The sequence below is a fragment of the Phyllobates terribilis genome, unplaced genomic scaffold, assembly GCF_046119375.1.
Source record: "Phyllobates terribilis strain yellow unplaced genomic scaffold, ASM4611937v1 Scaffold_7__3_contigs__length_470593459, whole genome shotgun sequence".
Taxonomy (NCBI): Eukaryota; Metazoa; Chordata; class Amphibia; order Anura; family Dendrobatidae; genus Phyllobates; species Phyllobates terribilis.
Genome location: NW_027362767.1, coordinates 226644243 through 226667628, shown reverse-complemented (window position 1 = coordinate 226667628; position 23386 = coordinate 226644243). Strand labels below are relative to the sequence as shown.

Here is a 23386-nt window from a genome sequence, read left to right as displayed (position 1 = left end):
GAAGTTTATAATAACAGGGTAAATCTGCATGCAGGGAGTATCACGGAAAAATATGGGGGAAAACAAGGAAAGTAGCAGGTAAAAGTCTTTAACTGACAGTTCACGGTTTAACTAGATATAGCGGGGTCGAACCGGTTGTAAATGACAGTTTTTACACTTAGCTGACTCTTTTCCTTCACAAGGCAGTTGCCAGCTGGGGCCGGTGTTGATTTCTTCAGGCTTCCCTGCCCAAACAATGCTCTGTCTTCTGGCGGCAGCGGGCGGTCTCCGGTTTTACCCGCTGAGCCCCTAGTCCATAACACTGCACCTCACGTGACGGCTCCACCGACCCTGAGCCTGGACCCTCTCACACGGCTCTGCTCAGCAGGACCCAGCTCCGCTTTGCCGCGCAAATGTCCTCATCTCTTCCTCTCTCTACCCACGTCACCAGTCTCTCGGTCACCTGACCTCCCAGCTCTCAATCTGGACATGCCCCCAGCTTGCCAGTCACCTGACTCCTGTGCTCGCAGTCTGTCTTCCCCCTGCAACCAGAGGCACGGCCCCGGCAGTTCCGGATCCCTTGCTCAGAAAGTACTTACACCCCGGTCTTCCCCTTACACTCCCTCTCTCCTTTAAATCGCCATTCCACGGGCGAGAGTTCCTTCATGAATCATTCACATTCTTGGACTTCCTGGACGATACAGTACCATATGAATTGATCTTGTTCGTAACGGTGAGGAGGAACTCCTGCTGTTGTCCGTTCTGACCGGCGTAACTCAGTCTGACCGATGGGGGGTGCAGGGTCACTCGGATTTCCAATCTCCGCCTGCCTGGTGGCTTCAACCGATGTTGTTCCCTCGCCGCCTGCACTGGGGACTGCAGGTAATCGAGTGCTGGGGCTCGGAGGTAGAATCAACAACTGTTCTTCGTCCACATCGTGGCTTGGGGCAACTGTGACAGGACCCTTTCTAGAAGCAGGTGATTCATCTCCATCCTCGTCATCTTTAGGCAGCATACTACGATGAACCACTCTGGTAGGGGCTCCTTCAGCCCCCTCGTGTTGAACTTCATGCACAGGTCATTCAGGGCCAATCCTGCTCTTCACTCGGTGCGGCGTCCGTTCCCACTGCCTACTCAATTTGCCCCGGGGCCACCTGTCCTGAACCAACACCCGCTCCCTGGGCTTCAGAGCTGTCCCTCGAAGAGGCAATGTCTCATAATGTTTGAGCTCCTGAAACTTTTGTTGTACCAACCGTCGGAGGGTCTGCAGTCGATGCCGATGTTCCCAGACCCAGGAAGACACCCCCGTCCGTGGGTAGCCCTCCTCGGGGTCCAGATCTAACTCGGTAATCTCTCGCCCCTTTCGCCCGAACAGCAAGCCACAAGGAGTGAACCCCATCATTCTATTCACTTGGTTGTTGTAGACCCACACCAGCTCGGCCACAAACTCAGGCCACCGTACCTTCTGATCTTCCACCAACGTGCGGAGCATTTAGATCAATGTCCGATTAAAGTGTTCACAGGCCCCATTTCCTTGAGGGTGGTAAGGAGTAGTCCGTGACTTCTCAATCTTGTACAACCGGTGTAGCTCTTCCATCACCCGGCCTTGGAAGCAGGCGCTTTGATCGGAATGAATCCTCTTTGGGCAGCCGTACACCCGAATGAAATCTCGGCAGATGGCCTGCGCAGCGGACTCAGCGGTCTGGTCTCTGGTCGGGGTCACTACTGCAAACTTTGTGAAGTGGTCTGTCATTACCAGGCAATGTTCATACCCGAGATGCGCCGGTCCAACAGTCAAATAGTTGATCAGCACCTCCAAGGGGGCAGAAGTCACAATGGATTGTATGGGGACCCGCTGCTCCGGGGGCTTAACCAGCTCACATCTCCGACAAGTGTCTTCTATTGTTGCTCGCAGTCGGGGATGATACACCAGCCTCTGCAACCACTGAAATGTCTTCTCTGGTCCGAAGTGAGCCCCTTGTTCATGAGCCTCCTTAGCCACTACTCCAACCAACTTCTCTGGGATCACCACTTGCCAGGTGGTCCCGAATAGAGATGAGCGGTGTTCGACTAGAACTGTTCGCCAATCTCAAATTCGAGCTGTTTTGGGCGGTGTTCGAGTTGTTCGACGAACCCGAACGATTTGCAAAAAATTCGGCTGTTCGAGGTTATGTTCGATAACTGTTCGTGCACCAAAAGCGTGTCCTGCATGTCTGGCGCTATTTAGAGCACCAATCATGCAGGGATTGTCTGCCACTCACTGTAATGTCGCAGCCATGGTGGTTGTGGCATTACAGTGATTGCCCAAATCGATGGGAACAGTGCCAACAGTGAAACATGAAAAGCGGCAATTCAGCAGCGGCGTACACCGGTACCCGACAATTTAGAACCGAAAGAATAGAGCTTCACACATAGATTAGATAGATATAAACATGTCAGCCACATATATACGAAGTACAGTGAAAGTGCTGCTTACTGTACTTGTCATTTAGCGTAAAGGATTTATCAAAAAAAATAATAGTGTTTTCATGCACTGTCTCTTTAAAAAAGCCGGCCGGCAATTCAGCAGCGGTACCCGACAATTTATAACAGACAGAATAGAGCTTCACACATAGATGAGATAGATAGAAACATGTCAGTCACATATATATGAAGTACAGTGACAGTGTTGATTACTGTACTTGCCATTTAGTGTAAAGGATTTATTAAAAAAAATAATAGTGTTTTCATGCACCGTCTCTTTAAAAAAGCCGGCCGGCAATTCAGCATCTGTACCCGACAATTTAGAATAGAAGGAATAGAGAATCACACATAGATTAGATAGATAGAAACATGTCAGTCACATATATATGAAGTACAGTGAGAGTGTTGCTTACTGTACTTGTCATTTAGTGTAAAGGATTTATTAAAAAATATAATAGTGTTTTCATGCACCGTCTCTTTAAGAAAGCCGGCCGGCAATTCAGCAGCGGTACCCGACAATTTATAACAGACAGAATAGAGCTTCACACATAGGTTAGATAGATAGAAACATGTCAGTCACATATATATGAAGTACAGTGATAGTGTTGGTTACTGTACTTGTCATTTAGTATTAAAATAAAGGATTTATTATTAAAAAAATTGGCGTGGGGTTCCCCTTAATTTTAGGCTCTAGCGGAGGTTAAGCAGACGGCTGGGGCAGATGTTTGAAGCCTGGGTAGGGGGTAATACCCACGGAGCTTCCCAGGCTACTAATATCAGCCCCCAGCTGAATACATAGCCTTTACTAGCTATTAAAATGGGGGACCCCCCCCAAAAAAATGACGTGGGGTCCCCCCTAATTTAATAGCTAGCAAAGGCTAGGCAGACAGCTGGGGGCTGATATTAATAGCCCAGGAAGGGAGACATGAATATTGGCCCCCTCCCAGGCTAGAAACACCAGCCGTCAGCCGCCCCAGAAATGGCGCATTCATAGGATGCGCCAATTCTGGCACTTAGCCTCGCTCTTCCACGCTGCCCTGGTGCGGTGGCAGGGGGTAATAGGGTTGGGGTTGATGTCAGCTTATAATGCCAGCTGACATCAAGCCCAGGTTAGTAATGGAGAGGCGTCTATAAGACACCCCCATTACTAACCCCATAGTCAAAGTTAAAAAAAACACAAACACCCAGAATAAAGTCCTTTAATTGAAATAAAGACACAATCCTTTATTGTTCTAAATTAAAACATACTTACCATCACGCCCATTCCAGCTGAAGCCAACGATCTCCTGCAATAAAAGAAAAATAATAAAGCAACCTCATCCTTACCTTTCCATGGTTCCCACGACAGCTTCAGCTCTGCTACATCGAGATGACAGGCTGGACCGCAGCAGAACGCCGCCATCCAGCCTGTCATCCCGCAGACACTGAGAAGCGCAGGCTTGCTTGCGCTGCTCAGCGTCTCTCTGTGACGACATCCAGATGAGCCGAGTTCATGTCCAATGAACTCGGCTCACCTCATGCACGTCACTGACAGCGTGGGAAAATTCTCACGCTGAAGCGGTGAGTGCAGGAGAATTCTCCCACGCTGTCAGTGACGTGCATAAGGTGAGCTCATGTCCAATGAACTCAGCTCACCTCCTGCACGTCACTGACAGCGTGGGAGAATTCTCCTGCACTCAGCGCTTCAGTGTGAGAATTCTCCCACGCTGAAGCGCTGAGTGCAGGAGAATTTTCCCACGCTGTCAGTGACGTGCATGAGGTGAGCCGAGTTCATTGGACATTAACTCGGCTCATCTGGATGCCCTCACAGAGAGACACTGTGGAGCGCAAGCATGCCTGCGCTTCTCAGTGTCTGCGGGATGACAGGCTGGATGGCAGCGTTCTGCTGCGGTCCAGCCTGTCATCTCGATGTAGCAGAGCTGAAACTGTCATGGGAACCATGGAAAGGTAAGGATGATGTTGCTTTATTATTTTTCTTTTATTTCAGGAGATCGTTGGCTTCAGCTGGAATGGGTGTGATGGTAAGTATAGTTTAATTTAGAACAATAAAGAATTGTGTGTTTATTTCAATTAAAGGACTTTTTTCTGGGTGTTGTGTTTTTTTTAAATACTTTACTAGAAATTCATGGCGGTCATGTCTAATACTGGCGTGACCCCATGAATTTCGGGCTTAGGGCCAGCTGATAATGCCAAGCTGGCCCTAACCCCTTTATTACCCAGTGAGCCACCGCATCAGGGCCCTGGATGAGTTGGGTACAGCGCCAGAAGATGGCGCTTCTATGAACGCGCCATTTTCTGGGGCGGCTGCGGACTGCAATTTGCAGCGGGGGTGGCCCAGAAAGCTTGGGCCTCCCTGCGCTGCGGATTCCAGCCCCCAGCTGCCTAGTTGTACCTGGCTGGACACAAAAACAGGGCGAAGCCCCACGTCAATTTTCTTTAAATTATTTCATGAAATAATTAAGAAAAAAAGGGCTTCCCTATATTGTTGTGTCCGGCCAGGTACAAATAGGCAGCTGGTGGTTGGGGGCAGCCCGTTCCTGCCTGCTGCACCTGACTGGACACAAATATAGTGCGAAGCCCCACGTCAATTTTTTTTTAATTATTTCATGAATTTCCTGAAATAATTTAAAAAAATTGAAGTGGGGCTTCGCACTATATTTGTGTCCAGCCAGGTACAGCAGGCAGGAACGGGCTGCCCCCAACCACCAGCTGCCTATTTGTACCTGGCCGGACACAACAATATAGGGAAGGCCTTTTTTTCTTAATTATTTCATGAATTTCATGAAATAATTAAAAAAAAAATACGTGGGGCTTCGCCCTATTTTTGTGTCCAGCCAAGTACAACTAGGCAGCTGGGGGCTGGAATCTGCAGCGCAGGGAGGCCCAAGCTTTCTGGGCCCCCCCCCCGCTGCAAATTGCAGTCCGCAGCCACCCCGGAAAATGGCGCGTTCATAGAAGCGCCATCTTCTGGCGCTGTACCCAACTCATCCAGGGCCCTGGTGCGGTGGCTCACTGGGTAATAAAGGGGTTAGGGCCAGTTGGTATTATCAGCTGGCCCCAAGCCCAAAATTCATGGGGTCACGCCAGTATTAGACATGACCGCCATGAATTTCTAGTAAAGTATTTAAAAAAAACACAACACCCAGAATAAAGTCCTTTAATTGAAATAAACACACAATTCTTTATTGTTCTAAATTAAACCATACTTACCATCACACCCATTCCAGCTGAAGCCAACGATCTCCTGCAATAAAAGAAAAATAATAAACCAACCTCATCCTTACCTTTCCATGGTTCCCACGACAGCTTCAGCTCTGCTACATCGAGATGACTGGCTGGACCGCAGCAGAAAGCTGCCATCCAGCCTGTCATCCCGCGGACACTGAGAAGCGCAGGCATGCTTGCGCTCCTCAGTGTCTGACTGTGACGGCATCCAGATGAGCCGAGGTCATGTCCAATGAACTCGGCTCACCTCATGCACGTCACTGACAGCGTGGGAAAATTCTCACGCTGAAGTGCTGAGTGCAGGAGAATTCTCCCACGCTGTCAGTGACGTGCATGAGGTGAGCTCATGTCCAATGAACTCAGCTCACCTCATGCACCTCACTGACAGCGTGGGAGAATTCTCCTGCACTCAGCACTTCAGCGTGAGAATTTTCCCACGCTGTCAGTGACGTGCATGAGGTGAGCCGAGTTCATTGGACATGACCTCGGCTCATCTGGATGCCGTCACAGTCAGACACTGAGGAGCGCAAGCATGCCTGCGCTTCTCAGTGTCCGCGGGATGACAGGCTGGATGGCAGCGTTCTGCTGCGGTCCAGTCAGTCATCTCGATGTAGCAGAGCTGGAGCTGTCCTGGGAACCATGGAAAGGTAAGGATGAGGTTGCTTTATTATTTTACTTTTATTGCAGGAGATCGTTGGCTTCAGCTGGAATGGGCGTGATGGTAAGTATGGTTTAATTTAGAACAATAAAGAATTGTGTGTTTATTTCAATTAAAGGACTTTATTCTGGGTGTTTGTGTTTTTTTTTAACTTTGACTATGGGGTTAGTAATGGGGGTGTCTTATAGACGCCTCTCCATTACTAACCTGGGCTTGATGTCAGCTGGCATTATAAGCTGACATCAACCCCAGCCCTATTACCCCCTGCCACCGCACCAGGGCAGCGTGGAAGAGCGAGGCTAAGTGCCAGAATTGGCGCATCCTATGGATGCGCCATTTCTGGGGCGGCTGACGGCTGGTGTTTCTAGCCTGGGAGGGGGCCAATATTCATGGCACCCTTCCTGAGCTATTAATATCAGCCCCCAGCTGTCTGCCTAGCCTTTGCTAGCTATTAAAATAGGGGGGACCCCACGTCATTTTTTTGAGGGGGTCCCCCATTTTAATAGCTAGTAAAGACTAGGTATTCAGCTGGGGGCTGATATTAGTAGCCTGGGAAGCTCCGTGGGTATTACCCCCTTCCCAGGCTCCAAACATCTGCCCCAGCCGTCTGCTTAACCTCCGCTAGAGACTAAAATTATGGGGGACCCCCACGCCAATTTTTATTTTAATAAATCCTTTATTTTAACACTAAATGACAAGTACAGTAACCAACACTGTCACTGTACTTATTATATATGTGCCTGACATGTTTCTATCTATCTAATCTATGTGTGATGCTCTATTCTTTCTGTTATAAATTGTCGGGTACAGATGCTGAATTGCCGGCCGGCTTTTTTAAAGAGACAGTGCATGAAAACACTATTATTTTTTTAAATAAATCCTTTACACTAAATGACAAGTACAGAAAGCAACACTGTCACTGTACTTCTTATATATGTGACTGACATGTTTCTATCTATCTAATCTATGTGTGAAGCTCTATTCTGTCTGTTATAAATTGTCGGGTACAGATGCTGAATTGCCGGCCGGCTTTTTTAAAGAGACGGTGCATGAAAACACTAATATTTTTTTTAATAAATCCTTTACACTAAATGACAAGTGCAGTAACCAACACTGTCACTGTGCTTCTTATATGTGTGACTGACATGTTTCTATCTATCTAATCTATGTGTGATGCTCTATTCCTTCTTGTCTAAATTGTCGGGTACCGGTGTATGCCGCTGCTGAATTTGCCGGCCGGGTTTTTTAAAGAGAGTGTCTTCTGAGCAGTTTGTCAGCTTTTGGACACCTTTGCAGGTGTTTTCTATGTGTTTCTATGTGTTTTTGTTTGCCTGCCATTGGTTTTAACGGTGTTCGACGGTGTTCTAAGGTGTTCGACGAACAGTTCGACGAACAGTTCCTCGAACATCCCGGTGTTCGACGAACCGAACCGAACCGAACCCGAACACTACGGGGGTGGCTCAACACTAGTCCCGAACTCTCGCAGTAGCTGCACCCGTCAGCAGCCCGTCTCACAAACACAGCCTCTCCCATTGTCCCAGCATCTTCAGTGCTCCCGGGGACAGGGTACTCCTCTCTTCTTGACTGGGGACTTGCCGCAAAGCCACCCATTGACGTAATTGAGCAACTTCTCTGTCAGTCTGTTGAAGTCGAATCCAGTCATCTCTTGGCTGCCCTAGCACTTGTTCTTCCGATGTCTCTCCGATCCGTCCCTGCGCCGCGGCCAGCGGTCCCACGAAACTTCGGAAGCTAGGGGTCTCATCCGCCTCCAAATCTTCATCGCGGTCATGATCAGGCCGTTCATATGTCACTCTGGAGAGGGTGTTGGCGTGAGTATTCTCTGCCTTAGGCCGTTAGGAGATCTTATACCGGTACCTGGCCATGCAGGCCACCCACCCCTGCTCCAGGGCCCCCAATTTCGCATTCTCCAGGTATGCCAGCGGGTTGTTATCTGTTTTCACCAGTACTTCGGACCCGGACAAATACTCTACAAACTTCTCGGTCATTGCCCAAACCAGAGCCAGCAACTCTAATTTGAAAGAGCTATAATTATCCGGGTTCCTCTCAGAGTCGTGAAGGGAGCGGCTGGCGTACGCAATCACGCGCTCTTTCCCCTCCTCTACTTGGGATAACACGGCTCCCAGACCATGTAGGCTCCCATCAGTGTGGAGTATGAAGGGTTGGGAGAAATCCGCATACGCAAGTATTGGGGACTCGGTCAGGGCCATTTTTAGGGCACGGAAGGCCTCTTCCCAGCTGCTTCCCCACCGAATCGCCTGATTCTTGGAGCCCGCCGGCACTCCCTTAAGTAGCTCCAGCAATGGGTTGGCTATGCGGGGGAAGTTCTTCACGAATCTTCGGTAGTACCCGGCAAGTCTCAGGAAGGCCCGAACGTCCTTCACTGTCTTCGGGGTAGACCACTGCTGTACGGCAGCCACCTTTTCCTGGGTGGGCCTGACTCCTTCACCGGACACAGTATGACCGAGATATTCGATCTGTTTGCAAAACAGGTGGCACTTCTGGGGCTTCACCTTTAGGCCATGACTCTGTAGGCGACTCAGTACTTGCTCCAGTCGCTGGAGGTGGTCCTCGAAGGTGGCGGCATAGACAGTTATGTCGTCAAGGTAAATCAGTGTCGCCTCGAAGTTTAAATCGCCCAGGCATCTCTCCATCAGACGCTGGAACGTCCCGGGGGCGTTAGTCAGGCCGAAGGGCATCCGATTGAACTCGAACAGTCCCATGGGTAATAGAAACGCCGTCTTCGCACGGTCATGTTGGGCCACGGGTACCTGCCAGTACCCACTGGCCAGATCCAAGGAGGAGAAGTATCTTGCCTTCCCTAAGGCCAACAGGGACTCTTCAATTCGGGGTAGTGGGTAAGAGTCCCGTACTGTACAGGCATTCAGTCGTCTATAGTCCACATAGAACCGCAGGGTCCCATCTTTCTTCCGGACAAGGACAATCGGGGCTGCCCACGGACTCTGATTCTCCCGTATTACACCATTCTGTAACATATGGGCTAGCATCTCCTTAACCTCTTTATACATCTGGGGAGGTATCTATCGGTATCTCTCCCGCACTGGGGCAGCGCTCCCCGTGGGAATCTCATGGGTAATGGCTTCGGTGCAACCAAAATCATCCTCATGGCGAGCAAAGACTTCCTGGTACCGCTCCATCAACCTGCTGCACCTGTCGAGGTGTAAGTCCCGTCAATTCAGCCCGCATTCATTCTAGGATTCTTCGTCCCCCCTTCGCACTAGCCGGAGGGATTCTGGCGGCACGGTGACCGCCAGAGTCCAGGGGTCTCCTCGTACAGCGGACAGCTGTACCACATCAGGTCACACCAACTTCTCTGGCATTCCCACAATGTGGGCTATTTCCGCCCTGGGAGGGAGTGTGAGATAATCTTCGCCCAGATTAACACACTGCACTATAACATTGCCACCCCGAACGGTGGCCAGTGTCCGAGACACCAAGAGTCCGGGGAGTACTTTGTCCATCGATGTTAGTTCTATCTGAACTTTGACCCCCTCAAGAGGTGTTCAGGCCCGTGCGGATAACGTGAGTACAGTTTGTCCGGGCGGTAAGGTGATCACCGTAGCTGCTGGCACTATTATTTTCCCCAGGATCTTCCCTTGACTCGACGTCTCCTGAGCCTGGGCAGCTCGGATTAGTTGTTGAAAAACCCTCCTTTGGGGGGTTCGCGCATCCCACTGGTCTAGAGGAATCTCCTTCACCTCACTAATCAGGATTTGCCCGATCTCTTTCAGCACATTCATTCTGAGGGTCACCGGGGGTCCACTTCCGGTTCCCCCTGCGACCAGGACGACTCCTTTTTTTCCCACATCTTTTCCACACACTCGGATCTTCATCCACACCACCCCTGAAACTGGGATGGGTAATTGATTAGCTGCCGTGAGTCTAATTACTGGTCCTCATTCAGGCCGCGCTCTCTCTGGAAATCCCTGTTGGAAGTAGGCTTCTGTCACCGTAGTCACCTGGGATCCCGTGTCAATCAAGCTGTGAACAGCCTGACTGCTTATTTCGGCCCAGACAGTCGGGCTGGTGGAAACCAAGAAACCAAGTCCTTGGGACTTCCTCTTTTTCTTTCCCCTTCCTCAGGCTCCGGGCTGTGTCCCCCAAACACGGAGCCCGTTAGTTTAACGGATGCCACGACAGGGGCCGCCCTCGGCTTGCACAGCCCCTAGTGTAATGTCCTGTGCCTCCACACTTCCAGCAGGTCGTGTCTCTGTCTGTGTAGGGCTGCCTCACTCCCCTCCGGAACTCTCCTGCAGGGGGGGGTCCTGTATTCAATTCTTTCCATAACTGGAGCAATCGATCTGGGTATCTCTGGTGTCGGGGCAGGGGTCTTCTTGAGACTGGACCATTCATTCCGCATCTCCTGTATCTCCTTTCGCATCTCTCAAGCCCATCACGGGTTCAGCTGCAGGCGGGGTGGGTACCTTATTACTCCGGACCATCCCTGCCAGAGTCGTCACCCCCATCTCCTGCTCTCTCACACTTGCCTCCGCCCCCACTTCTAGAAAAGTCATACACGGGTTGGCGTGCAGGCGCTCCCGCAAGGCCTGCTTAAGCTGCACATCCCTGAGGCCTGCCACAAACTGGTCCCTTAAGATCACGTCAGGGGGGCCCATTCCCAAATTCCCCATGTCGTCTTTTCTAGCGATATAGGCATGCACCCTCTGTAAGGCATTAACATACTGCGTCACAGTCTCCCCCTCCTGCTGCACTTGGTGAAACAGCCGTATCCTCAGCTCTCCTACATTGGTGGGATCTCCATGCATCTCCTCCACTATCCACACCACTTTTTCTACAGTATCCCGGTCATGGGAAGGGCGGTACATTACGGATTGTCGGGCCTCGCCGTCCAGGGCCAGTAAGGCTATTTCGGCTTGCATAGCTGGGGTCATCGGATGCATACGTAACATACTCCTAACTCTCTCAATCCAGTCCCACAGCATCATATTGTCCCCGGTGAACTTTGGGAGATTGCTGAGCATGGCCCCCAGCGGCAAGCTAGATTTAGGGGCTCCCAGGATGGACTGCTCTGCAGTGTCTGTGTCTAACGACTGCATCCTGCCGACTACTCCAAATGTAACACTTTAGACTTTAGATGCAGCGACACAGAAACACAGAGCAGCCAATACAGGGTTAATAAACAGGGGAAGTTTATAATAACAGGGTAAATCTCCACGCAGGGAGTATCAGGGGAAAATATGGGGGAAAACAAGGAAAGTAGCAGGTAAAAGTCTTTAACTGACAGTTCACAGTTTAACTAGATATAGCAGGGTCGAACCGGTTGTAAACGACAGTTTTTACACTTAGCTCACTCTTTTCCTCCACAAGGCAGTTGCCAGCTGGGGCCGGTGTTGATTTCTTCAGGCTTCCCCGCCAAAACAATGCTACATCTTCTGGCGGCAGCGGGCGGTCTCCGGTTTTACCCGCTGAGCCCCTAGTCCATAACACTGCACCTCACGTGCCCGGCTCCACCGACCCTGCGTCTCTTCTCTAGTCAGCTTGACTCCTCCGGTCCACTGCACTCAGCTCTTGCTCCCAGTCCTGGAGCCAGGAGCTTGGACCCTCTCACACTGCTCTGCTCAGCAGGACCCAGCTCCGCTTTCCCGCGCAAATGTCCTCGTCTCTTCCTCTCTCTACCCACGTCACCAGTCTCTCGGTCACCTGACCTCCCAGCTCTCACTCTGGACACGCCCCCAGCTTCCAAGTCACCTGACTCCTGTGCTCGCAGTCTGTCTTCCCCCTGCAACCAGAGGCACTGCCCCGGCAGTTCCGGATCCCTTGCTCTGAAAGTACTTACACCCCGGTCTTCCCCCTTACACAGGAGCTGTAGACCGTGGGGGCAACCCTGATTGACCTAGGGCCCGCAATCCTTGGCGTCGGGAGGACGTGTTCCGTCCCAAGGTCCAACTGGGTCCCGGCTTCCACTATGTTAATCCAGTGTGCCGTCAGCGAGATGTATCGTCCCTGCCCACAAGCACTTGTCCACGTGTCCGTGGTTAGGTGGACTTTCCCAGTAACTGCGTTGTTGAGGGCACGGCTAATGTTTTGGGACACGTGCTTGTGTAATGCGGGGATGGCACACCAGGAGAATAGTGGCGGCTGGGGACCGAGTACCGAGGGACGGCTTCCGTCTCCACGAGCCTAAAAGGCAACATTTCGAGCGCAAGCAGTCGTGAAATGTGAGAATTTAGTAGTGTGGCCTGTGGGACTTTGGCTACATATTTGCGCTTGCGTTCCAAGGACTGGAGTATGGACAACTGAACGCTGCACTGGGACAAGGACATGGACGTGCTTCCTGATGCTGCTACTTGAGAGTGCGCAACGATAGGTGCAGGGCAGGAGGCATCTTCGCATGCACCATGGACAGGGGATTGGCTTGCATGCACAACAGTGGAAGAAGCAATGGTGCCATCTGCAGGCACTGTTCCTGGACCCTGGGGTTCAGCCCACAAAGTCGGGTGCTTTGCTGCCATGTGCCTGATCATGCTGGTGGTGGTCAGGCTGGTTGTTTTGCCACCCCTGCTGATGCTGACCTGGCAGGTGGTGCAAATGGACTTTTTGGGGTTATCGGCAGAGTCTTTAAAAAACAACCAGACTCGGGAAGACCGAACAGTTGTTCTGGCAACTTCCTTCATGTTGGTGTTACGGGGAATGGTTGCCTGGCTTCTATCTGCGGCCACCACACTGCTTCTTCCTGCCTGTTCGGGTGCTCTGCCTCCCTCCCCATGTGTGCTGCTGTCCTCGCTCTGCATGTCCAACTGCCAGGTTGGGTCAGTTACTATATCATCCACCACCTCGTCTTCCACTTCCACACCCTGGTCCTCCTCCTGACTTTCTGGCAATTGTGTCTCATCATCGTCCACCTCCTGTGACACTTTCCCACCGTCGCCTTCGTGTGACCGTGGCTGCTCAAATATTTGGGCATCGCTACACGCGATCTCCTCTTGCCCCACTTCAAGTGCACTGGGCGAGTGGCCCGAATTTATAAATGGAAAAGTAAACAGCTTTTCAGAGTGTCCAAGTGTGGGATCAGTTGTCTCTGGGCACTCGGCATGGTGGGAGAAAGGAGGATCAGGGTGAGGAATATGCGGTCCAGACGCACGGCTACTGAGACTTGACCGTGTGGAAGACAGGGTGGTGGTGGTGGCTAAGTGACTGGAAGCATTATCCGCTATCCAACCAACAACCTCTTTTGACACTGCTCTGGGTTCAATAATGGTGTGCTGCGGTCCTCTAGAAATTGGGACTGGAACGTCAGGCGAGAAGATGTGGGTGTTTATTGTGGCACAATTTCAGCTTGCCCACAGCCCTGTCCTCGGCCTCTGCATGCACCATTACCATCACATCCAGCTCTTCGTCCCTTGCCACGTGCCTTGCCCATTTTAAATGGAGGACAGTATCTTCCACGCTCACTACAAATGACTGAGTTTGGAGCGAACTTATGTGTGATCCGTGTAACGGAGAAAACAGAGTTTTAAATACCTGGCCTGTAGGTAAGTAGTTTGAACAGCAAACTGGTGTGAATTGCTTCACTGACACACTGAAGGAAATTTTTAATGGAGGGCAGAAATGGCAGTATTTTCTGACAACATATATGTGATCCGTGTGACGGAGAAAACACGGTTTTAAATAGTTGGATTTCTAGCACTGTAATATGGAAAGGACCTGGCTGTATTCAGCAGTGCCAACAAGCAAATGGTGCAGAAAAATGGTGTTCTCTGGATTGCTTTTTAAGCAAATAATGAGGATTAAGATCCAAAGTAAAGTATTCCTGGCCTCTGAGACCTGGGCCTTTGTATAGAAATATCTAACAGCAGCAGAAGGCAGTATTGGAATGGAGCCTCTTGTGCTATATGCACTGCAGTCTGCTATATACACTGCCTGCCTATATACACTGCCTGCCTGATATCTCTGCAGATGGATTATTTAGTCCTCAACAGGACTGTTTGTTAAGATGGATATGTGTAATGTACGGTTTTTCTCCCTACACTACCTAATACACAAGCAAATCTCTCCCTGACGCAGCAGCACCTCTCCCTACACTGTCTGATTCCAGAGTGACTGTGACGAGCATGGCGGCGCCAGGTCTGATATAGACCTGATGATGCTGTGCGGCCAGCCAATCACTGCAATGCCACAACCAACATGGTACCGCATTACAGTGAGTGGCAGGCAATCCCTGTATTTTGATTGGTGCTCTAAAGAGCGCCAAACATGCAGGGAGGGGACCCGAGCTCCTGCCGAGCAACCCTGGAAATATTCGGCGAGCGCCGAGCAACTCGAGCAGCGAGATGCTCGGGCGAGCACCGAGCAGTAGCGAGCATGCTCTCTCATCACTAAATAAGACATTTTAACCACTTTGCCTTTATTTATTTAATTTTTTTTTAAGAATTTAAAGGCTACACAATTTTTTTTTAATCGTTCATATGTTTCCTAAATATACAATTACAAAACGCCTAAAACCACAATCCATGTAAAGAAGCCAAAAAGCATAATTATAAACAACTCGAATAAGGAAAAAAACTTTTACTCAGGTCAAGTAAAATATACAATAATTTTATTAATATAAGTAAAGAACATGAGCAAACTTCATAAAAATATAACGAGATAGCAAAGATGAGACGAAAGATGGGAGGAATAGAACTAAGCAGCATCACGTGTGAAAAAGAATTGGGTATACCAATGTGGCGCCCCTGAGGGTTCGACTGCCACAGGGATGCTGCACTTCTCTAATGGAGTGTAGTGTTCCTCCTTTGAGGTAAGAACAGTGTGATGGTCAGGACCCAACCTCCACATCCAACACCACACTTCTCCCACCAGAGGGGGCTAGATTGCACTAGGTGCTGCCCCTCCTGGCACTTGGGAGACTGGGGAACCAAGAGATAGGGGAACCAATTAGTGGGTGAGAGTGGAGGACTCACATTTTAGTGACCCTTAATAATTCATATTTAATACACAGCTATCTTGGTCTTTGGTCCTTTTTAGTCTTGAGTTCTTTGATGGTTCTTTGATTGTGACCTCCCTCCCTGAGCGTGGATCCTGTGTGGACCTGCAGAGGATGGAGGCACGGCCCTCGTACCCTGGCCTTGGGTCGAAGGGCAGGTTGCAGATAATGAATGTCTCAGCCCGGTCAAGGACCATGACCAAGAAGGCCCGGAGCTTAGGAGTGTAGCTCCACCGCAAATGGATCCCGGGGAGGATGCAGTCGGAGCGGTGTACGCCACCTGTCCTCGCTATGCTGATCTATTCAGAGGGATTCCAGCTGCAAAAGGGGTACCGGCCCCCGACACCTGACCTTGCTACTCCAAGTCCTGGTTGGGAAAGCCCGGTAGGCCCTGAGGATCCCACCGGGTAACGGAAGGAGCGGAGCTGCCACCCGTACCCTTTTTCTGAGTGAAGTTCAGAGGGAGACCCGGCCTATTTAAACACACAGACAGGAAAGGACCCGGTCTGAAGTTTAGGAACACTCTGGTGCAGGGTCCTGATTTAACACTCGACTTACTCGGAGGTTGTCGGACCCCTGTTCCTGGTGACCGCAGAACTCCGCGAGGAGCAGGGAGAAGCCTTGCAGCTGTACTCTACATCATGAGTAAAAACCCTGGAAGTTAACCCCTATGGCCTCCGGACACTTTATTCTGCATTACACTGCATTGCTCAGCACCAGACCTCCTAGACTACAACCCTCTCCATCCTGTCCCTTTGCCCTGAGGCCCTGCTCTGCCTGTGGGGAGTAGTAACAACGAAGGCTGCCATAACATCCTGCCTCAGCGGACTGCAGCAGCGCTGGTGGCCTTCACCAGGTGCCACAGGTGGCGTAGTCGATAGCAACCACTCAACCCTGTAAGCACATTACTTTTATGTGACGGCCCTGGGCACGGGACGGGTCTGGGCCACGGCTGCACCCCATCTACCACACAGGACCCGTCTCCGAGTACCCCATCTTCCCAGGGTAGGGCTTCCATCCAGCGTGAGCGTCACAACTTGGCGTAGTCGGCAGGATTGCGTGCCCGCAGCAACAGAAGGGGATTGCCCATTGCTACCAGATACTGTGCGCCTTTTACACCTTGAACTGTCGATTTTCACTTAAAATGGTGCCCGCCCAAGAAGAACAGGCGCCATAATGCTGTGGAAAGATGGCCTTCTAATACCTCCCATCGTGGGCTGGGCTCCCGCATGGCGCCAAAAGTGCAGACCGCCCCTTCCATCAGAGACTGTCAGCGGGGTAATGCCCGCCAAACTAGATGGGCTGGAAGAAGGCGGGCCTCTCAGCATACCGCCCAGGAACCGCCCCGAAAGAGGAGGAAGAAGAAAAACAACAAGGTGCGGCCATTGCAGTTGGAGTTTGGCGACCTTCAGGAGCAGACATGGACGCTGCTGGAGTGCAACAAACGGTCAAGGACCATGACCAAGAAGGCCCGAAGCTTAGGAGTGTAGCTCCACCGCAAATGGATCCCGGGGAGGATGCAGACGGAGCGGATTCCGAGGGATTCCGGCTGCAAAAGGGGTACCGGTCCCCGACACCCGACCTTGCTACTCCAAGTCCTGGTTGGGAAAGCCCCGCAGGCCCTGAGGATCCCACCGGGTAACGGAAGGAGCGGAGCTGCCACCCGTACCCTTTTTCTGAGTGAAGTTCACAGGGAGACCCGGCATATTTACACACACAGACAGGAAAGGACCCGGTCTGAAGTTTAAGAACACTCTGGTGCGGGGTCCTGATTTAACACTTGACTTACTCGGAGGTTGTCGGACCCCCGTTCCTGGTGACCGCAGAACTCCGCGAGGAGCAGGGAGAAGCCTTGCAGCTGTACTCTACATCGTGAGTAAAAACCCTGAAAGTTAACCCCTATGGCCTCCGAACTCTTTATCCTGCATTACACCGCATTACGCAGCACCAGACCTTCACCAGGTGCCACAGGTGGCGTAGTCGATAGCAACCACTCAACCCTGTAAGCCCATTACTTTTATGTGACGGCCCTGGGCACGGGACGGGTCCGGGCCACCGCTGCACCCCATCTACCATACAGGACCCGTCTCCGAGTACCCCATCTTCCCAGGGTAGGGCTTCCATCCAGCGTGAGTGTCACACTAATAGCTCACAGACTGCACATGAGTCAACAGTGTGATGCAGCAGAAAAAAAGGCAAACACATTTCTGGGATGTATTAAGAGAAGCACAGAGTCTAGATCACGTTAAATAATTATCACACTCTACTCCGCCTTGGTCAGACCTCATCTGGAATACTGTGTCCGGTTCTGGGAACCACATTTTAAAAAAGACATAAAAAAATTGGAGGAAGTTCAGAGAAGAGCGACCAGGATGGTGAGCGGACTGCAAACTATGTCCTACGAGGAAAGGTTAAAGGATCTGGGAATGTTTAGCTTGCAAAAAAGAAGACAGAGAGGAGACTTATTAGCTCTCTACAAATATCTGAAGGTCTGTCACAGTGTAGAGGGATCATTCTTATTCTCATTTGCACATGGAAACACGAGAAGCAATGGGATGAAACTGAAAGGGAGAAGATACAGATTAGATATTAGAAAAAACATTTTGACAGTGAGGGCGATCAATGAGTGGATCAGCGGCCATGAGAGGTGGTGAGTTCTCCTTCAATGGAAGTCTTCAAACAGAGGCTGAACAGACATCTGTCTGAGATGATTTAGTGAATCCTGCATTGAGCAGGGGGTTGGACACGAGGACCCTGGAGGTCCCCTCCAACTGTAACATTCTATCAACACCTGGAAAAAGTGTGAATATCCTACACATATAGCTATGGTATACTAAATTCTGAAGATCAGTGATAGATAAACAATAATAAATATCTCATTAAATAGTATGGCAAAGTGAATAACATGTAATATTCAAATAAATATACTGAGAAAATGAGAAGCATGGCAAACAACAAGGCACAAGGTCAAATGTGTCACACATAACTCACTTAAATATATAACATGTATATATACAGGCATATGTACGGCCAAAATCATCCACCTAGGATTAACCAATGATAAGTATGAATTCCCACATGCATAAAATATACAATGATCATAAGTGTATGAGTGTATATGCAGGACAGTATTACCTTAAGGATATACATCCAGGGAACCACCACCCTTTGATGCACTTTTCGAAATGAAATTCTTCATCCAAGCAAAGTGCGCCTGAGCGAGCCTGTGATGCTACTGCACAGGTGTGTGATTTCACTGGGCTATGTGGAGGACACACGGATGCCAATCAGAATTGATTCTGTGATGTACACACAGCGCGAAAGGTATTTTTGGGGATATACAAGAGGAGGCAGGAGACAATAGACGACTTTGTGGAGCTGTAAAAGGAAAACTGGTGACAGCTCTAATACACAGAGATCTCACATTCAGCCTATATTACTGGGAGAGAAATTCCCACAATGCTAAAATCTGAACTGTGGATCATGCTGAAAACTGCATAGCAGGGGAGTTTAAATTGAATAAAGTAACACCGTATGTAGGAATCTTCTTTTTTTTTCATGTCAAAGATGTCCTTAGACTTTAAAGTGAGATTTCCACCATTGCTTGTCCAATTTAACTCTTCAAAATCAGTTCATCACAGCAGCTGATGGATATACTTGTCTCATAGTGACATGTTAGAAATATTGAAGCTAAGGAACTGTTAAATAGCCTACCATTCAACATTGCCACATCATGCAAGGTTATTATTTTATATGCGAAGCCTAGACATATAACTTTGACATTCTTTGGCACCATATGGCGGCACTTAATGCCCTTTACATGTGACTGTATGGCACCTCTGTGGAGCACAGTTTTCTCAATATCGTGCAGTAAGAAAGTAACTTTGTATTCAGCAAGAAAGAAGTTAATCTCAGCAGATTCCGAGCTGCAGGGTCTCAGCTATAAAGTTGTCAGTTGCACATAATATCAGATAATAAAAGTCCAATTATTCAGTGACTCACCGTGAATGATAATGCTTTTTTCTTCTCTTTCATTCTCTGAATGGCATTTCTTACCTAGATGTATATAAACATATTTACATGAAAACCTTTTATACAGATTAGCATTTCATATACCGTAATTGAACTTTTACTATAACTTTTTTTTGTTACTTATCCTTGTGCTCTATGTGAATGTGATTTGGTTATTTTACAGCTGTGATCCAAAGGAATACTTTGAGCTGTATATTAGCAATACTAAATGTATCAGTGAAACCCTGGCTTCGAAGTGTTTGTTCTACATGTGCCATCTTTCTGTTTTTTTGCACAATGACATTATATTTTATGGGGCTGCAAAAATAAAAAAATTGGACAACGCAAGGATGCCATCCGAGTTACATCCCTGTGTTGTCTGTTTTTCACTGACTAATACCAAGAGAAGCTTACATTATTATTTTTCTTTTTGCACACGAGGAAAGCAGATTACACACAACTGATAAGAGCAGACAGATGAACCAAAAAAGTATGAAAAATGGACAAAGACTGATGAAAAATGAGCAGTTTTTCTTTGCAAAATGACTACACTGAGACTGTGTGTAATATTTTATTTTTCATTATAGTGTCATCCAAATCTTACCAAGCAATTTTTAAGAAATTTTAAAGAGGTTTAGGTTACGTTTCCACTATGAGTTTTTGGTGAGTTTTTTAAGCTGCGTATTTTAGAAAAAATGCACGTTGAAGTAATAGTGCAGAAAATCCGCAACATCAAAAACTCGCCAAAAACTTATCATAGGTTTGTTACTTAATTTCACTATGCAAACTTCAGCCATGAGGCTGGTGTGCTTACTGAGATAGTCCATGTGGAAAGGCTGTTCCATACTTTTGCGGTCTGAGCGCTTTAAATAGAACAAGACAGTTCAAGGAACGAAAAAGATACACATCGCAGTCTGAAGAAAAATTGCAGAAGGCTACCAGTATAGGATTGCTTGTACAAGCTACTTATATCCTATATAAGAATTCATCATCTTTCCCCCATCTCACCTATCCATCATAATCAATAGCTGCCCACTCTCCTCAGTCCCGCAAGCTTGCTGCCTCGGGGTAACCCTGGGATTCTAATCTCTCCTTCAAACCTCATATCCAAGCCCTTTCCACTTCCTGCCGACTCCAACTCAAAAGTATTTCCCGGATCCGCACATTCCTCAACCATGAATCTGCAAAAACACTAGTGCATGCCCTCATCATCTCCCGCCTCGACTACTGCAACCTCCTGCTCTATGTCCTCCCTTCTAACACTCTCGCACCCCTGCAATCTATCCGAAACTCTGCTGCCCGACTAATCCACCTGTCCCCCTGCTATTCCCCAGCTTCTCCTCTCTGTCAATCCCTTCACCGGCTCCCCATTGCCCAGAGACTCAAGTTCAAAACCCTAACCATGGTATACAAAGCCATCCACAACCTGTCTCCTCCATACATCTGTGACCTAGTCTCCTGGAACTTACCTACACGCAACCTCCGATCCTCACAAGATCTCCTTCTCTACTCCCCTCTTATCTCCTCTTCTCACAATTGCATACAAGACTTCTCCCGTGCATCCCCCCTGCTCTGGAACTCTCTACCCCAACATATCAGACTCTCGCCTACCATGGAAACCTTCAAAAGGAACCTGAAGACCCACCTCTTCCGACAAAAGTACAACCTGCAGTAACCCTCGCTCCACCACACCGCTGCATGACCTCCTCTACCATAACCTACTGTATCCTCACCCATCCCTTGTAGATTGTGAGCCCTCGCGGGCAGGGTCCTCTCTCCTCCTGTAGCAGTCGCTGACTCGTTCTGTTAAGATTATTGTAAGTGTTTTTGCTATGTATACCCCTTTCACATGTAAAGCGCCATGGAATAAATGGGGCTATAATAATAAATAATAATAAAAATATAAGGCCTTCTTCAATTTTATTATCATTGTTCATAGTTTTTAAATTGTACTTCCAGTTTTAGAATATGTGTTTGTGACATGCAGAAGTAGTGCTATTGCTTTAAAAGCATTCAGCAACTATTAGAAGTAACACAAGCACATGAGACAGGAAGTGTTGTGCTCCAGAAGCATCCAGCAACTAGAGGGGTTAACACGGTCACAGAAGGGGAGTGTTTTAGCAGAGCCTCAGTGGGACTGTGGGGAACTTGTGTGCTGTCTGGCTGGAGCAGAAGAGAAAGGTGGTGTGTGTGTTCTGTATCTCACAGAAGCCCCCTGCAAGTGAAAAGGATTCAAGTCAGGAATGAAGCGAAGCACAGGTCAGGTAGAGTTCCTGAACTAGCAGTGCAGAATATTGTCAAGCAGAAAGATAAGGACTGGAAGAAATAGTGTCACAGGGATCATCTCCCTCAGCAAACCCTCCCCCCCTCCTCCATCTCACTGTGCTGTAAAGAATGCTGTGTTCATTAATGTGCCTTTGCATTAGAACTGTGCTGTCCTGTAATACTGGGAAGACTGTGAACTGCTGTGCTGCTAAGGAAACTGTACTGTTTGTCACTGGAGCCTGTTGCTCATAAGACTTAACTTGCACTGGCTGTGTGGCTTCTTATTAAATGCTACTGTTGTACCATTTATGAGAACTCTTGTCAAGTGTGTCTGGTCAGCAAGTGAAACAACTTACGTGTCTGTGCCTGAGGGTCAATACCCGTGTGTGCCTGAGAGAAGCTGCAGCACATGGTCTTTGGTCGCCCTGAGTAACAGTTCCCCCAGGATTCCAAAGAATTCATGTAACCTGTCCCGCCCCTATCTGAACCTAGCGGCGAGCATGTAACATGTTGTTTTATATACATTTCATCTCAGAAGTTTTGAGGGTCAGCATGCCAGGACCATAAATGATTACTGAAACAAAGTGGTAAAAGTGGCAGATACCGGCTATATTAAATAGCCGGCATCTTTCTCTAACAGCAGCTGTCAGTCTCTGACAACAGCATTTTACTGAGAGGCGTTCCACTGTTCGCACTTACCGACTCCTATCGGTGCATTGTGACGTGATCATGGGACAACCATGGGTTACCATGGTAGATAGGCAGTATGCTGATAGTCCCCATTGCCACCATTTTGGTACTGTTCTGATGCTCAGCTATATAGGGTGCATCAAAAGAAGTTTATATTATATATTACAATACTCTAGTATTGCAGTATATAGTATATGCAATCAGAAAATCACAGGTTTAAGTCCCCTAAGGGGCCAAAAAAATAAACTTAAAAAAAAAAAGTTTTTATAAATTTATATAAAAAAAAATATATAAGAAGTTCAAACCAACCCCCATTTCTTTATTTCAAAATAAATTTAAAAAAATAAAAATATTTGTTGTAATATGTTAATTAACCTGATCTATAAACGCCATGCGGATAAAAAAAAAAAATTTTCAGAAATGCTGGGGGTTTTTGTGTGTGTGTGTGTGTGTGTGTGGGGGAAGGTTTTTTTTTCACCACTCTTCAATAAAAAAAATGCAATAAAAACGGATCAAAATGTCATATAGGGCAAAAAATAGTATCAATAAAACCATCAGTTTGCCATGCGAAAAAACAAGTTTGCACCCAGCTCAATCACTTGAAAAATAAAAATGCTATTTATGAGCTGTGCCTGGCATTGACTCTTCCACTTGTGCTTTTCAATCTGTAAGCAGCTCTTCATCATTGCTACATATTATGTATGTTTGATAAATTAAGTTTAAAAGGTTTTTATACATGTTCTGGAAAAATTCATCGTTGCCTGGAAGCGAGCCCTGTTTTCCATGTACCAGTACAATTAATTCATTGGAGAAGACGGGTAAGCTGATCTAACATGTTATAAGTTGTTTTTCCACACATAGGACATAAGTGATTGACAATGTCATGCATATAAGACATAGATCGCTCACAACCTCTATAACTATAAATAAAAGAGTAATTCAGTATATAGCTACTTACCAACCCGCGATAGAGACAAGGTCAAAGACATCAACATTCAATTGTCTGGCAATGTTGCCATCAAGACAATGCATGTTGTGGAAGGTGACATCTACAGTAGCATCTGCACTAATGCCAGATCACACAGACTACAATGAAGTATGAGTAATTTCAA

General features: G+C 48.3%; 1 protein-coding gene across 1 annotated transcript in view; it reads right to left on the bottom strand.

Annotated features, from left to right (window-relative positions):
* The window catches only part of ADGRD2 (adhesion G protein-coupled receptor D2), a 642994-nt gene that overhangs the window by 185724 nt on the left and 433884 nt on the right, over positions 1–23386 (bottom strand). The window contains exon 22 of the mRNA XM_073639770.1: positions 19311–19364. Coding sequence (XP_073495871.1) covers positions 19311–19364 — 54 coding nt within the window. The remainder of the gene's footprint in view (positions 1–19310; positions 19365–23386) is intronic.